Genomic DNA, 17473 nt, shown 5'->3' with positions numbered 1-17473 from the left:
TCTATTTTTGTAGAAAATGAAACTTTTAATTGAAAATTAATCTCTTTCGGTTGGAAATTTAAATACTTGTTGAATATTATTCTTAAATTATTTTTTTGTACTGAAAATTTAGCTATTTCAGCTGAAACTTTAACTACAAATTTGGTTAATTTTTTTTGTTTTTTTTTTAGATTTAATTTTATGAACTGAAAATTGAATGATTCCTGTTGAATATTTATAATTTTACTTGAAAATTCATCGCTTTGATTAAAAATTTAATTATTTTATTGAAACTTTTTTTCTTGGTCGATAATAAATTATTTTAAGTGGAAATTTATCTATTCCATTCTTGATCGAAAATGGACATTTTCAGTTAAACATTCATGTAGTTTGTAGAAAAATAGTTGTTTTTTTGTTTAGAAAACGAATTTTCTTGCTTGGAACTTACCTTTTTTAATTGAAAATTTAAGTATTCCTTTTAAAGAATGATCATTTTAATCGAAAATTCATCTCTTTTGATTGAAAAATAAACTACTTTCTTGAAAATTGTTTTTTATTTGACATTAATTAGTTGAAAATAATTCATGACTTTAGTATAAATTTAAACTGAAAATTCGGGACGACGGAAAAATCCCGAAAAATAAAATTCCCGATACTGTAAAATTTTCAAATTAGAAAATTCCCGAATAATAAAATTGCCGAATTATAAAATTCCCGAATTGTAAAATTCAAAAAATTAAACATTTGCAATTTTTTATAAATATATTTTATTGATTACAAATACAATAATGAAATATAATTTTTTCAATAATTTAAAATTTCGAAAATTGTTTTAATTTAAAATAACAATAATTTTAAATAAAATATTTCTGGGGGGCACATTTTTTTTAATGTGCATAGAATTTGAATACAGTATATAAAAAGCGTTCACAAAAATTGAATTTTAAATTTATATATATCTCTTTTGAAAAAACGTCATAAGATACGATGAAAATAGAGTGCTTTTTTGGCTCGAGGGGCAAATTTATAAGTTTTCAAAAAATCCAATTTCCAAATTTAAAAAATAAAAATTTAGTTTGCAGCTACTGAGTTGCTGAAATAATACACTGCAATCAATCAAATATATTTGTAAAAAAATTGTAATTGTTTAAATTCTTGAATTTTCCAATTCGGTATTTTTATTTTTTGGCAATTTTCTAATTCGGGAACTTTACAGTGTCGGTAATTTTATTTTTCGGGATTTTTCAGTCGTCTCGAAAATTCGTTGTTTTTTCATTTTAAAATTAATTTTTTGTACTGAAAATATAACTATTCTACTTGAAACTTGAACTATTTTCTTAAAAATTCATTTTTGTTTGTTAAAATATAATTTTTGGAACTGAGAATTAATTTATCCCATTCTTGATTAAAACAAGAATATTTTTTAGTTGAAAATGCAGATATTTGGTTGCAAATTTATCTTCCATACTTCACAATTCCACAATTTAGTTAAAAATTCATGTAATTTGATATCTATCAGAATTGATTGAACTTTGACAGATTTTTCTTCTAAAATCGGTCAAATTCCAGGAAAAAATGGCCCTAAAAATATAATTTATTTTCGTAATCGCGGTTAGTTGGGACACTATTGCGGTCTCTTACACCGAGGGGGGGGGGGGGGGGGGGGGGGGGGGGGGGGGGGGTGAAAAGTAGAAAATAATGTCACGTGATATATGAACGCGCCCATGATTTTTTTATGGGGAATGCTGTAAAAGAATAGGAAATTACCCTCGTCCACACTCTTTTCCAGTTTCAGCTTTAATTAACCAATGCGAATTTCCATCTTCTTTGGCCTCCGTTCCTGTTACTGACTGTTGTCCACTTCCAGTTCCATATTTTATATCATGAGAGTGCAACCTCACTTTATAATCAGTATTTAATAACTTTAAAACTGAACCACATGTTACGTACTTGGTTCCTTTGGCTGCAAAAATAACAAAATTCCGTACGCCAGAATTAAAAAATTTAGTTAATTCTGGTTATTTTCAAAAGGGATCAAAGCAAGTGAGGTTATGTTTACACTACAATCTTTTTGCCACCGGAAAGAGAAAATTCACACACAAAAAAAAAGAAATAAATGTGTTTCTGAATACTGAAAACGTGTCAAAAATGTCCGTAGTCACGTATTTTTAATAACAATTGACCGCGATTGTCTCGAAAATATACATTTTTTAAGAAACAAAAAAAAATAACAAGTTTTTATTAAATTTAAAACCTTTAAATATAGAAATGTTGAAACTTTACCTTGAGCAAGATTTAAATACGAGGTTAATAATAGAAAAAGCAGAAGGAACAAATGTTCCCAACTTCCTCCCGCGGCCATTTTTAAAGAACTGACACAAGTGTAAGAATCACTGCGTTCCGCGTATCACCTCCACGCGTGGTCAACTCTGATTGGACGAGGCTGCTTGCTCAGTTGAAAAGTAAATAAACGTGGAAACTTCGCAGAAATCAATTTTCCCCTATTTTAAAACGTTCTAAAACTCAATTTTTCACTATTTCTAGACGAAATTAATGCACGAAATATTTTTTTATACAAATATATTTCATCTTGGACCCATACTTTACAGTTCTCGATTTTTTTTCCTCATTTTTATGTATAATTCTCATCAGCTATTTTAAAAACCAAGAGACGTATGATAATAACAATTCTTTTTTTTTCAGCAACATACATACTTCCTCACGGATTCTCTATCAACAAACAAAAACTTAATTATTAAATTTCAATTCTATTTTTTTTTAAATGTTTTCAAACCTTACAATAAAATAAGTTTTTCTAAAAATTATTACAAAAATATGGGCAGTTTCTGGTAATTAAAATTTAAAAATTAATATTTAATAATTAAAATTTTAAGATTAAAATTTTTAAATGAAAAACATTGATAAAATACATTCTGATTAGAAATCGACGGCTTTTGGACGGGTCTTAATGTAGACATAGGCAGCTATCAAAGCAGCAATTGCTGCCAGTGTCGGCAAAACGACAGAAAATACTCGCTGTTTGTTTTCCACGAATTCCTTTTTACGTTCCTTTTTCTGTTTGCTCGTCTCTTTTGTTTTGCCCTTTAGCTGCCGCATTGCTAAAATGAAGAGAAAAACTTTTTCCTTTCTCTAGAATAGAATTTCCAAAAAGATTTTTTCCTCTCGAGTAAGATAAAATCATTCTGGTAGATGCTAGAAAAATGTCGGTGCGTAAATATACTTTGAGGATCTTACCTTTCTATTTTTAGGGATACCTTCCTTAAAAAGTGTCAAAACAATCTAATCGATTTTTTGTGTAGCAGAATGTTCACTGCTTACCTTATTGACACGTAGCAAAAACACTTTATTTTTAAAACAACTGATGCTTTCGGACTGACAGGTGCTTTCAGAAGTACCTGTAAATGCGGGTAAATAACTGAAAGTTGCGTCAAAAAGGCCTAGTTTCATCCGTAAGATTCGTTTACCAGAAATCGAATACCTAACCTATAATATTATTATGCTGCCTATTTTTTTTAATAGATGCAAATTATAAATAAGAGGGTGACATTAATTTAATATTTCGATTGGATGAATCGTTAAAGAAGAAAATTTCAAGTTAGTATCACACATTTTGTAAATTTCTAATTTAATTCTTAGATTAAAGTCCATTTCTTGTATCTTGCACTAATAAACTATTAAACGGATTAATTTCGAACCTATTTCTATTCTGAAAATTACGAAAAATATGAATAAAGTATGTTTATTGTTGCATTTGACCACGGAACAGAATAAGCAGAAAGGAGACCCACAAAGTAGTATTGGGATTTGAACTTCGAAGTAAGGATCCTCTAGGAGTCTAGGGAAGGATGCGTCCATGATGAAATAGAGAAAGGTGTGTTACCGCGCATGACCAGTGAAAAAAACTTCCGAAAATCCGCCATATTGAGAAATAAACTAATCAGAAAGTTTTGCGGGAATTCAAACTTTCAGTACTACGTAATATAATTACATTGGCATTTGCTGCTAGATTATTCAAAAGTAAAAAGTTATAAAGAAATCATAAGAGTCCCAAAATATGCTAAATGTATCTTATATACTGGAAATAATTTTAAACGAATTTCATGGTAGATTAAGAAAAGAATCTAACCCAGTTATTCGCATTGCTGCACGCACCGCAGCCAATAGAAAGCATATTTCTTAAATATTTATAAGTTCATAAAATATATTTATAACTTTTTTGTTATATATTTATTTTGTTCAAATAAATATGTTAAAAAAGTCTTATTTTCATTTAAGAAATTCCGTTCTACTAAAAACAGTTTCATTCACATCGACGGCATGATTTTTGTACGATTGTAGTTCACATATTTTTCATTATTCCATTTGTATACATTCTATAGTTGAAAATTTTTATAATACAGTTCATATTTAAGATTAACAAAACGATTCATACATTTTTTCTGCAAGTTTTAAGCGAATAGAAAAATATTACTTTATTTTCCTTGCTTTGAAATTTGATTTCGCGCAAATTCATCAGATTGGTGGATTCTTCAATATGGTGGCGTTTTGGAAGTGCGCAGAACCGGGCAAAAATTCGTCTTCCAAGGGAGCACACCTTTCTCTATTACATCATGGATGTGCCCGTGATCTAAAAATACACGGTAAGGCAAAGATATTATAAGCGTAGATGCGGTGCGGGCTTAGTTACCCGCGACAAATGTAGACGGCGCGTCCGGCGAAAATTTGTCAGTTCCCCTCTACCCACCGCAACCCGTATATAGCACCCATATTTCAGTAGGCCCCTCGACGCGCACTTATGGTAACTTAGCTCGGACATGAACCATCTAAATTGAAAGTAAATACCCACTTAAATTTTCTTCACATTAATAACTTTGCAAAACATGGTTACTTTATTAAATGCCAGAGATGAAAGGCTATGCGTATTTTTTATTTCGTCATATATTTTCTTCTAATTTTAAAATTATTTCTTCTAATTTATATTCTTTTATAAGTTATACTTTTTTCACTCTCTAATATTATATTTTTATTCAAACTGATAAAACTTTTAGTGCAATATCTATATATAGTTCTTTGATATTATTTATTTTTTTTATTTCTGGAGTCTGCAATTTCTATGGATTTTTTATACTATTCGTCTAATCAAGTTCTCGTATGTATTGTCCAATTTCTTAATTATTATATATTCTAACATTCTTATAAAATTATAATTATGATTCCAAATGGCAGGAAAATTGTTCTTTCGGTTTTTAGATGTTAAGACGGCAGTTCTAAGCCAGATTACGTTTCGCATTGACAACAAAAATTAGACGAACAGAATTTCACTGGCGCATTCATAAAATATATCATGTTCCATAAAATATATTTTAAAATGAGCTGTAAAATATTATAATTGATACAGCCTACTTGAAATATTTACGTAAGTTATATGGCATAAGTTTTAAAATGCAAATAATATAAATTTTATCGTAAAATTTTTGTAAAATTCGAAAAAATTGCCTCAAAATCTTCCAGATTTTCTTTTACAATTTTATCAATCTTTTAAAAAGTTTTGAAATATTTTTAGCACTGAAAAATCTCGAATAGTGAAATTCCCGACACTGTGAACTTCCTGAAATTATAAAATGCCGAAATCTGAAAATCCTGAATTTAAAAATTCCAGAATTATAAAATTCTGGACAGTTTACAATATTATTGAACTTGAAAATTCCCTAATAATAAAATTCCAGACCGAATGCTGTCCAATTATAAAACATGCAAACTAGAAAATTCCCGAATTGTAGCAGTTAAGAAAATTATGCTTTAATTAATATTACTTATTTATTAAAAATACAATAATCAAAAATTTTAATTATAGAAACTTTGTTTAACTTTTTCAACAACAACAAAATTCTGTCGGGAATTCTCAAATTCAGTAATATTATAAATTGTCCAGAATTTTGAGAATTTTTATACAATGATGGGAATTTTATTTTTCGGAAGAAGCAACTGAAAAATACCGAAAAATAAAGTTCCCGCCACTGTAAAATTCATGAATTTTAAAATTCCTGAATAATAAAATTCCGGAAATTATAAAAAGGCCGAAATATAAAACTTTCGAATCGAAAAGTTGACGAAAAATAAAATTCCGGAGAGTTAGGATGCAGTCTCATGAAGATAGATTAGTAGAATAGTGGAACAGTTTTGACCAATGATGTACCTGCACAAGCTCTCGCAGTCTCCTCATTCGTCTAAACTGTTTCCCTATTCTACTATACTACCTCCATGGGGTATTTACGTAAGGTGGTGTTTAGTAATAAATATTTAATCTTCTTTCACTAATACAAGGAAGAAGAGTTTTGGACAATAGAAACAATAAACTTGTTCTAAAAAAGACTTTTACTTTTAATTCGTAGATTGAACTGTCACATAACTTTTAACAATATTAGAATATTATTATCCAGAAATCCACCAGGAATCGATCAGGGAGGAGCAAAGTATTGACTTGCTCCCCTCTGAAATCGAATGATCAAATTCATCAGGTCATTTTAGTTTCTTAAAAAATCTACCTAAAATATTTTGAAAAGAATGTATGTCTCTGTGAAATATTAATAATCTATCCGAAATATTTGCGAAATATTTTTAAAAGTTTATAAATATTAGCTAATATGTTTCAAATTATTTAAATCTTTGGGAAAGCATATTGAAATCTTAATGAAATCTTTTATATCTATCCGAAATCCTTATGAAATATTTAAAATCTTTGAAATCTTTGGAAATTAATTGAAATCTTTTTAAAAATGGTAATTTTTGCAATCTTTAAAAAATCATTAGAGTCTATGAAATCCTTTATATCTATCCAAAATCTTTGCGAAACCTTTCAAATCTTCGAGATATCGTTAGGAAATTATTTCAATGTTTGTGAAATCTTTGCGAAATATTTCAATCTTTGGAAAATCATTGAAATATTTATAAAATATTTCAAATATTTTTGAATTACTTGGTATGTTTTGGAAATTGTTTAAATCTTTGCGAAATAATCCAAATGTTTGGGAAATCATTGAGTTCTTTCTGAAATCTGGAAATCTTTGAAATATTTTTGAAACACTTGTAAAATTATTGAAATCTTTGAAATATTGTTGAAATGTTTGGTCATATTTGTAAAAATGATTGAAATCTTTATGAAGTCTTTTGAAAATCATTTAAATCTTGGTGACATCTTTTTAATCCATTCAAAATCTTTGCGACATTTTTTTTAACTTTTGAAAATCATTATAATCTTTGTGAAATCTTTTTGAAATATTTAATAAATATTTGAAATAATTTTGAAACATTTGGTAATATTTGCAAAATTATTGAAATCTTTGGGAAATCATTGATGTACTTGTAAAATATTCTAATTCTATTCCAAATCTTTTCGAAATATGTGAAACCTTTTATACCTTTGGGAGATCATTGAAATCTTTCGGAAATCTTTGGAAACATTTGCGAAGAAACCTTTGAAAATTTTTCGAAATATTTAATAATATTTGGTAAATTATTGAAATTCTTGGGAAATCATTTATGTCTTTGTAAAATATTTTTAATTTATTAAAAATGCCATTTTTTTAAAGCACATTGAAATATTTCCGAAATATTTGAAAACAGGGGAATATTTGAGAAACCAACATCTTATTATTTTTCAGTCATATAAATATTCATTTTTCATTGCTGAATAATAATTTACACGATTTAATTTAAGTCAAAATCAAAACGAGATTCCAAACATCTGTAACCATATATAGATATATAGATATTTTATTATTTCAATATTGTCTTATATTTATTAGTGTTACTTATTCATGTATTCACTTATCAGTTGCCTAGTTTTTAAAGTTCTCTCTGGAATTTAAGAGTTGAAGCAAATGTAAATGTCAAAGAATCCTCATGAACGCCACCAAACGTCTGTTTGTGTAATGATTGTGATTGAATGCGGGATCCCCTCTGTGATTTATGTCTACACCGTCCTTAAACATAGTGATTTTTTCGGCAAAATGACTTTTAGGGAAAATGAAATTTCGGACAACTGAATGCCTACCCTCCATGGGACTGCGCCCAAAGATATTACTGAATTCGAAAATCTCCGCAGAAAATTGCTGAATTATAAAATATCAGAACTAGAAAATTTCTGAATTTAAACAATGGAAAAAATTGTTGTTCATTAAAGATTATTTATTTATTTAAAATACCATAATCGAATACTTGTATCAAATACATTTTTTAAATGTTTAAAGTTTAAAAAATTATGTTTTGAAATTTAAAAAAACAATTATTAAAAAATATGTTTATTACTGCCTGAAAAATTTTATTTGGTAATATACATAGTATTAAAAAAAATTTAAACAATTATTATTCTTTTAAATTCAAACAATAATTTAATAAAATTATTTAATTATTGTATTTTTAATAAATAAATAATATTGATCGAAAATTCTTTTCTTCATGTTTAAATTCGGGAACTCCATAATTCGGGGATTTTTTACTGTGGACATTTTCTGTCTGAAATTTTCCAATTCGGTCGTCGAAGATTTCATTTTTGGTGATTTTTCATTCATCGCTTTCGGAATTTTTTCAGTGGTCTCATATTTTTCTAGCTCCTTTTTCAAAATAAAAAGTCAACATTTAATTTTGAAACCATCAAAGGTATTAATTTTCTTTTAAATTATTTCAAAACTTTTAAAATAATTTTTGAAATTTTTCATAACTTTTAAATATCTTTTAAACGGATTCCATTTTTTTCTAACAGTTTTGTAAAATCCTGCACACAACATTGTTTCAAGAGCTTCCAGATTTTTTTGCAATGTTGTAAATGTTTTGAAATGTTTTAGAATATTTTTAAACATTCTCTTTAAGTTATGGACTTTTTTGAAATAAACGATTATTTTAAATCTTCCTATAAATCTTAAAAAAAATTTTTAATCTTTAAAAATTCTTGAGTTCAATTTTTTTCTTTAATTTCAAACATTCAAAAACGTACGGGTTATTCGATTTTTTTTCTAAATTAAACATTTTTCAACTATTATTTGAAAATCAAAATACAATACTTTTACTTTCAAATTACAAATAACAAAGTAGAAAAATTATAATTGCAACAATCAAAGTTTAAATTTATCACTCTGAAATGGTGACAATTCATTTTTTACTTGTTTACTATTGAAAATGGATGTTTTTTATTCAATTTCCAAATTGAATATGTTAAAAATGGAATAATTTATATTGACTCAATCGACCGTTCACACGTGTGTCACTATTTTCAATTTTTTACTACGTTCAATTTTGAAATTCACTTTCTTCTCGCGATTTTTCCTGGTCGCGAGTCTGGCTCAATTTAGAACGACTTTTTTTTTAATGATAATTTTTCGGTTCTAACTTCTGGGGAAATTATTTTATTCTTTAAGATATTTTCTACAAATCTTGTTGCTAATTTTTTATTTTGAGAAATGTATGTAAACATTATGATACTTTTTCTTTTTCTTTAATAAACTTGTTGCAATAAAAGCGTTTCGAAGAGTTTCTTTTTAATGTTTCGGGGAAAAATGAATATTTATAGGTCGGCTTAGGTTTTTTTTTAAATTTCGCTTACGTCTAATTTTTTCCAGTTGTTTTTACTATAGTACAATTCAAGTTTATATCTTTGGGTGAAGAAATCCATTCTATAGTTTGACCAAATATTCTTTATAAGTCAATATTTTGCACGGAAAATTACCCTGAATGACCTGTAATTATAATTTTATAAATATGAAAAACCCAGATTAAAATGTTTTCTATGAAAAACAGAATCAATGAGCGACATAACGAAAAGCGGAAACAATAAGAGTAAATTTATCCAGGAACAAGCACTTTGAATAAAACTGACCTTGAGCGAACATTAAATATATATTTTTTAAAGTTGAGCAAAATCAGGCGTTATATTCTTAAAAAAAAGTGGAACTGTCAATTAAAAAAGATGAATTTATAACAAGAAAATTCAACTTTTAATCAACGAGATAACTTTTCAACTTAAGATATAAAGCTTTAACAAAAAATGTGAATTCTTAACAGAGCGATTCAACCAAATGTTTTAAACAAATTAGTTGAATTATCAAGCAAAGAAGAACAATTTTTAACCAAAAAGTTGCATTTTCATACAAAAAATGATTTTTTTTTGTAACAGATGAAGTTTTAAATTAAAAAGATCAATTTCCCAAAAAAATGGTTGAATTTTCTGTTGAAAAAGATTTTAGTCGAGTTTTCACGATCAAACTATGAATTTCTTAACAAGAAATAATTTTCTAGCAAAAGAAATCAAATTTTAATGCAACAAGACGAATCGTTAATCAAAAAGGATGACTTTTTAACAAAATTGTTGAATTTTCTAGGAAATAGTTACGTTTTTATCAAAAAATATGAAATTTATCTTAAAGCAAAAGAATTTTGTATTGCAAAAAAGTTGATTTTTCATCCAAAAAAAGATTCCAGTCAACGCAGTAACATCAAAAATTGAATTTTTGTAACAAAAAAATAAGTTTCTACAAAAGAAAATTGAATTTTCAATCGAAAAAGACAAATTGTTTCAACCAAAAAGGATGAATTTTGAGCAATATAGTTAAACTCTCTACCAAATAGTTGAATTTTTATCCAAAAAAGATCAATTTTGTACTAAAACAGATGAATTTGCAATAAAAAATAAAAGTTTTTTTATAAGTGGAACTTTCATCCAGAAAATATTTCAGTTCATTTTTTAACACCAAAATATAAACTTAAACAAAAAGTAAATTTTTTACGAAATAGTTAAGCTTTCAAGAAAATAGTATAATAGCTAAATTTCTAATTAGTTGCATTTTTATCAAGAAAAGATTTAATTTCTGCTAAAGCAGGTAAACTTTAAAATAAAAAAGACAAACTTAAAAAAAAAAGATTCGAATTTTCAACCGAAAAGTCAACGAAAAAAGGCAATTTTCTATTAATTAAATTCTGAGATTCTCATAAATTCTCAGAATTTATTTCTCGGTTATATTCTCGGTAATATTTACATTTTCGTTACCGGTCTCAAAGTAATATAACCGGCTCAGCGCACTGTGACGCCACCTTGTAAGGTGTCGAGGACCAAGCAATAATACCAATTGCATTGGACAAAACTTAATTTTTATAATAAATCTAGAAAAAATTATTTTCATGATAAGAGCATTCGGATATTATTCTTTATTTTTCTGAAGCTATATTAATTTTTAAAATAAAATCGGTGCAAAAAAAATGATCAATTTTATTTTTACTTGAACAGCTTTTCAAAAATAAAACATAATATTCAAATACATTTATGTTTAAAAATTATTTTTGTCTAAGTTAAAAAAAAAAAGTTTCGTCCTTTGTAACTGGCATTCACGAAGGAGTAATAAGGAGACCCAACTGCCAGTGGGAAACCATTTGAAACTGGCAATAGAAACATTACCGTAAGTGGTAGACCCCATACAGAATGATCTTAAATTTCAGTGCGCAGATGCGCACGAAATCATAAATAACAAACAGATAAGCTACATCAATAGAGTAGCCGGCACTCAAGGGCCCTTTGTGAAGTTTTCAGTTTAAAATTTAGAAATGGATTTTTTTAAATTTCATAGTTAACAGTAAGGGCTTTAAAAAAGCGAAGTCTATTCGCCTTCTTCGGCGTGAAATTTGCACCACAACCCCGCATTTGACACCTTATGGCTTAGAACAAAAAAACTCTTGCCACCTGCATCAAAACAAACGAACAGAACCTCTCTAACTTACGTCAATTTGACAAACTTTCTTACTTGCACACTTTCCCATGTATAGGAAGAGAACAACTGCGCACCTGCGCACGAAAATTTAAGATCTTCCTGCAATGTGCATACCACTTACAGTAATGTTTCTTTTGCCAAGTGGGGAAACGGAGTTAGGTCTCCTTATTATTCCATCGTGCTGGCATTATTGTTTGTCCGCCGGCGTTCAGACATGTTGTATTTCTCCCACCCAATCAGAAATACATAATTTGACAATGACAGCTGGGACATGGAAGGGTGGGGACATGACCGAAAAACCAGCTGTTTATCGAACGTCATGGACTCATGGCGCCTGGAATGAGTCCGAATTTTTACAAAAATTATAATTAGTTTTTAAAAATTAAATATATGTGAATAGATCCTGCACTAAAATCAGAACTACTGTAATTTCGTTATATTACAGTTATGGGTTGAAATCTTTCCACAATGTGACCATCTGCACTCTGTATACAGGTTAGAATTATATAATGTTTATAAGTAATTATTTAAGTCATAATTTATTTTATGTTGCAAACAATTCTAGTCCAATTTCATTATCTGTGTTTCGGATGAAGCAATTAGTTTTATTCCTCTTTTTGCTCAGACTGATTATTGTTTATTGCTAAATTACAATCAATTTAAAATAGTTCATTAGCAAAGGTTTTTTTCATGGGTAAATTGGTATAAATTGAGCGTATGCCTAATTTGATAAGATAAGTTCAATCGCGATCAATTAAAGATAGTATTTATAGTCTTCATCGAATTATTTAAAGTGTTAAGTGAATCGAAATTTTAGTGATACTGGAACATTGTGCGCGCTAAGCACCCTGTAATTGGCCCTTTCTTTAGAAAAAACGGTTTATTTCGAAAAAAATATTTAAAGATTTTACAGAAAATTTTATACGATTTTAAAGCGTAAGTATAATTTACAGACGTTTATTATGGCGAGAAAAATTCAAAAAATTAAATATTTTATTATGATTGATTATTTTTTTAATTTTCTAATTGATTTTTCACTTTTTTTAAATGTTATTTTTTCATTTTTTTACATTTCTTTAAAATTAACCGTTTATTTTTCCGATTGACAAAATATGACTGGCCGCGTGTGAAATTATCCGAAACCGTACTTTTAGGTTTTTATTTAATATTTAAAAAACATAAAAAATACTTTTTAAGGTATGTCTGGACGAAACCTTCATCGAAGAAGAATTAATTCGACTATTTGAATTTATTAGGATTTTCTATAAATTAAATTAGATTAGGTTGATTTAAAAATATTAAAATTAAAAAAATAATTTGTTATGTTACTCTTATTGTACGCAGGAGCGAAAGATTTCAATTATTATACAAAAATTGCGTACAGATTTCAGGTATATTTAAAAGATTGCACAAAGATTTTGTTAAGTTCCCAAAAATTTCCCAAAAATTTTGAAGGTTTCGCAAAAATTTCCGATAGAGTTTGATGATTTTTCGTAGATTTTACAGTGATTTTTAAGGATTTTCCAAAGACTTAAATTATTTCACAAATTTCGGGTAGATTTATGAGATTCTTTAAAGAGACTTTCCAATTTCCTAAATATTACCAAATATTTTAAAAATATTGCCAAATATTTCGCAATAGTTTAAAAAGATTTGAACAATTTTCCAAAAATTGCAACAGTTTCAAAAATATTTATTACCTTTGAATTCTTTTGAATTTTTTAATTCACTTGAATTCTTCTAAAGTTGCTCAATTTTACTTAATTCATATTTATACTTTGTTGAATTTTTAAGAGTTTTCATTTAATTGATCGTAAGGATCAATTGATAAAATGATCAACGGATTAGAAATATTTTAAAATATTTTTTTCTTCAAATTTCTTCGTATTTTCAAGAGCATTAAAAAATGTCGAAAGATTTTAAAGGATTAAACAAAATTTAGGGTATTTAATAAGATTAGAATTAAACTTTTAATTTATTTCAGTTATTTATTTAATTTTATTATTTACCTATTTTCTAGACAATTCATCTATTTTTATAAAAATGGTGGTTTTTTGTGTTATAAAACATACAATAATTTTAATCTTTTAGAATCTTTAAAATATGTGTGAAATCTTTCTGAAATTTATTGAAATATTGTGAATATTTTTAAGTGTATTTTCATTTTTGGTATCTTTAAAATGTTTGTAAAATTCCTTACAAATTGTCGGTCTTAGAAACAAAAATTTTACAGAAGTGCTTAACATCCATAGAGCATTAATTTTTGGATGGACTTCTGTTTTAAACGTCTAATTTAGGTCTACATTTTTTTTGAAAAACGAAACTCATGAGAAGTATTTGAAATAATATTTGAAAAAAATTTCATGTGCAACAATTTATTATTAAGGGCATGTGACACAGCTAAATACCTATATTACCGTCCTCACTTTTTCAGTTCACTGAATGTTTTTTTAAACCTAAGAACTTTTTTTATAAATAAAATCTCGAACTGAAATTTTGGAAAATGTATTTCAACAATCAATTCCAACGGCATCAGCCGGTAACGTTGTAATGTTGTCTAGTGGCCGCCAGGTTTCGTATTTTTGTGTACAACGTTACCGGCTGATGCCGTTGGAATTTATTGTTGAAATATATTTTTTTACATCTTTTACTGTTAAGCTTTGTACTTAAACGTAGTTTTCTTTCGACTCTTGCATTTCTCAAAGTTTGAGACCGATATTTTATGTATAAAAAAAGTTCGAACGTTCAAAAAATGTTGAGGTTCAGAAAAAAGATGAAATAATTTTCAGTGAAGTTCCTACAAAAATGCTGTACCGAAACGTACTTTATTGTTCTCTAATACATTTCCCAAAGTTTCAGCTCGATATTTTATTTACAAAAAAAGTTCTTAGGTTCAAAAAAACATTCAGTCAACTGAAAAACTGTGATCGGTAATATAGGTATTTAGCTGTGTCACATGCCCTTAAACTAATAAATTTAGTACATTACGCATTTCAAGAAATGAAATAAATAAATTAAAATACCTATTAGGATTGTTAGAAATATATTTTAATTTTTTTAATCTTTGAGGAATCTTTGAAATTTAAGAAAATTTTTCTGAAATCATTGAATTCTTGTGAATTTAAAAAAATTTTCTGAAATGTTTGAAATATTTTGAAATTTATTAAAATATTGTAAAATATATTACAAATTTATTAATTTTTCTGAATTTCTGTGAAATATTTTAACATATTTTAATTTTTTTAATCTTTTGGAATATATCAAATATTTGTAAAATCTCTTGAAATGTTTGAGACATTTTGAAATCTAATGAATTCTTCTGAAATGTATTTTAATTTTTTAAATCTTATTTAATCTTCAAAATCTTGTGAAATCTTTGAGAAATATTTTGAAGCATGTTTAAATTTTAAAAAATTTTTAATGGGGTTTTAAGAGCTTTCATTTAATTAACTATTTTGTAGACAATTAATCCATTTTTATAAAAATTAGTTTGTTGTTGTTATAAAAAATTCAAGTATTGGGTTAAAAATGCATTCTATTTTTTTGTTGAAGATGCCTTACTTTATTTAAAAATTAATTTCTTTGCTTAAAAATTTAACTATTTCGTCGAAAATTCGTGTTTTTATTGTAAATTAATTTTTTAAACTGAAAATGTAAGTGTTCCATGTTTGGTTTAAAATTTATCTTTATTTGAAAATTCAGCTATTTGATTTGAAATATTTGTATGTTGTTGAAACTTTGTCTTTTGTGTTGGAATATTAATATTTTGATGACTAATTCACATTTTTGGTTGAAAATTCCTTGTAAAATAAAAATTTGATTGATAATTCATATACTTTTATCAAAATTAATCTTTCTGGTTCAAAATTCATTTTGTTCGTTGAAAATTTGTTTGTTTTAAACTGCAAATTAAATTTTTGGACTGAAAATTGAACTATTCCTTTTTGTATCGAAAATTCATCTGCTTTTATAGAAAATTTGTCTTTGAAAATCCATGTATTCTGTTGAAAATTAATCTTTTTGTTGAAAATTTAATTGTTCTAGACAAAGATGCAACAGTTTAGTCGAACAGTAGACTTTTTAGTTTAAAATTGAAATTATTTTAATTTAAAAAATTTTAATTATTTAAAATTTTAACATTATTAATTAAAAAAATAATTAAAATTACTCCAGTTAAAGATTCATAATTTTAGTGGAAAATTCGTCTCTTTGGATGAATATTAATTTTGTAAGTGTAAATTTAATTCTTATGATTTTTTTGACATTGAAAAAATAAAAATTGTTTCTAATACATAAAAGCATAATTTTGACTTTTTAGTTTAAGCGATGCAATAATTAATTATATTTAATATAAATAACTATTTAAACAATTTATTTTAATTTATAACAATATTATCTTCGAATAATGGTAGAAAGTTGTGGTTTTTTTCCACAAAATTTCAACTTTTGGTTCACTTTTCTCTTAGAACGAGGCAATAATTAATTCCTTGCAAAATCATAATTTGGTTGATAATTGATATAATTTTATCAAAATTAATCTTTCTTTTTTGTAGAAAATTATTCTTTTTGGTTAAAAATTCATTTCGTTCGTTGAGAATTTTTTTTTAACTGCAAAGTAAATTTTTTAACTGAAAATTTAACTATTTCTTTTCTATCGAAGATTGATCTATTTTTATAGAAAATTAATCTTGGTTGAAAATTCACCTATTTGGTTCAAAATCTAATTATTTATTTTGAAAATTCATCTACTTTGTTAAAACTTTGTTTTTTTTTGTAAAAAATTCAACTATTGGGTTAAAAACGCATTTTTTGGTACAAGATAATTTTTTGATTTCTTTGAATTTGTGAAATATTTTGAAATACATATATTTTAATTTTGTAAATCTTTTAGAATCTTTAAAATATTTGTGAAATCTTTCTAGAATTCATTGAAAATTTTGAAATATTTTAGAGTGTATTTTAGTTTCTTAATCGTCTTTTGGAATCTTCAAAATCTTTGTGAAATTTCTTCCAAATTTTTGCTGTTAAAAACAAAAATTTTATAGAAGTGCATAACGTCTATAGAGTATCAATTATTGGATGGACTTCTGTTTTAAAGCTCTAATTTAGGCCTACATTCTTTTGTTGAAAAATAAAACTCATAAAAAAAATTTCATGTGGCATAATCTATCATCAAAATAATTACACATTTTAAAAAAATGAAATTATTTTTAAATCAATAAAATTTATCAAATCTGGAAAATAGGAAGGGATCAATATGTAAAATATATTTTAATTTTTTAAATCTTATGGAGTCTTCAGAACTTTGTGAAATCTTTGTAAATTGAAATCTTGGAAATTTGTTCAAACTTTGGTGAAATTATTGAATTCTTGTTAAATCTTTAAAATCCTTATGAAATTGAATTCCTGTGAAGTATTTCTGAAATGTTTCTAAATTTTTGAAAATATTTTGTAATATATTGATATCTTTCGATATATTTTGAAGTATATTTTAATTTTTAATCTTTTGAGATCATTAAAATCATTTTTAAATCTTTGAAATATCTTGTAATTTTGAAATCTTTGAAATATATTGTAATTTTGAAATCTTTCAATTCTTTGTGATTTTTGTTGAAGTATTAATACGAGGTGTGTTCAAAAAGTAAGGTGACTTTTCAATTTTCGCGGGCTACGTACATTCAAGTTTTAAATTTTTTGTTTTGTTGTGTTGGTACACTCGT

At 26.3% G+C, this 17473-nt stretch overlaps 2 protein-coding genes across 4 annotated transcripts in view; one reads left to right on the top strand and one right to left on the bottom strand.

Moving 5' to 3' along the window:
- The window catches only part of LOC117167793 (single-pass membrane and coiled-coil domain-containing protein 4-like), a 14911-nt gene extending 11250 nt beyond the window's left edge, over positions 1-3661 (bottom strand). The window contains exons 1-3 of one of the 3 annotated variants that reach the window (XM_033352985.1): positions 3235-3652; positions 2940-3098; positions 1747-1942 (exon numbers count right to left, since the gene is read on the bottom strand). In XM_033352985.1, coding sequence (XP_033208876.1) covers positions 1747-1942; positions 2940-3096 — 353 coding nt within the window. In that variant the 5' untranslated portion in view covers positions 3097-3098; positions 3235-3652. Of the gene's footprint in view, positions 1-1746; positions 1943-2262; positions 2359-2544; positions 3099-3234 lie in introns of those variants that run through there. The other 2 variants (XM_033352983.1, XM_033352982.1) reach the window with 2 other exon arrangements.
- Positions 3662-12019: 8358 nt separating this feature from the next.
- Positions 12020-17473, top strand: part of LOC117166865 (solute carrier family 25 member 51) — a 16277-nt gene continuing 10823 nt past the window's right edge. The window contains exon 1 of the mRNA XM_033351245.1: positions 12020-12248. The gene's annotated coding sequence lies outside the window, so the exon portion shown is untranslated. The remainder of the gene's footprint in view (positions 12249-17473) is intronic.

This window comes from Belonocnema kinseyi, chromosome 2 (assembly GCF_010883055.1).
Source record: "Belonocnema kinseyi isolate 2016_QV_RU_SX_M_011 chromosome 2, B_treatae_v1, whole genome shotgun sequence".
Lineage (NCBI taxonomy): Eukaryota > Metazoa > Arthropoda > Insecta > Hymenoptera > Cynipidae > Belonocnema > Belonocnema kinseyi.
Note: the sequence above shows the minus strand (reverse complement) of the source record. Positions and strands in the feature narration are given on the sequence as shown.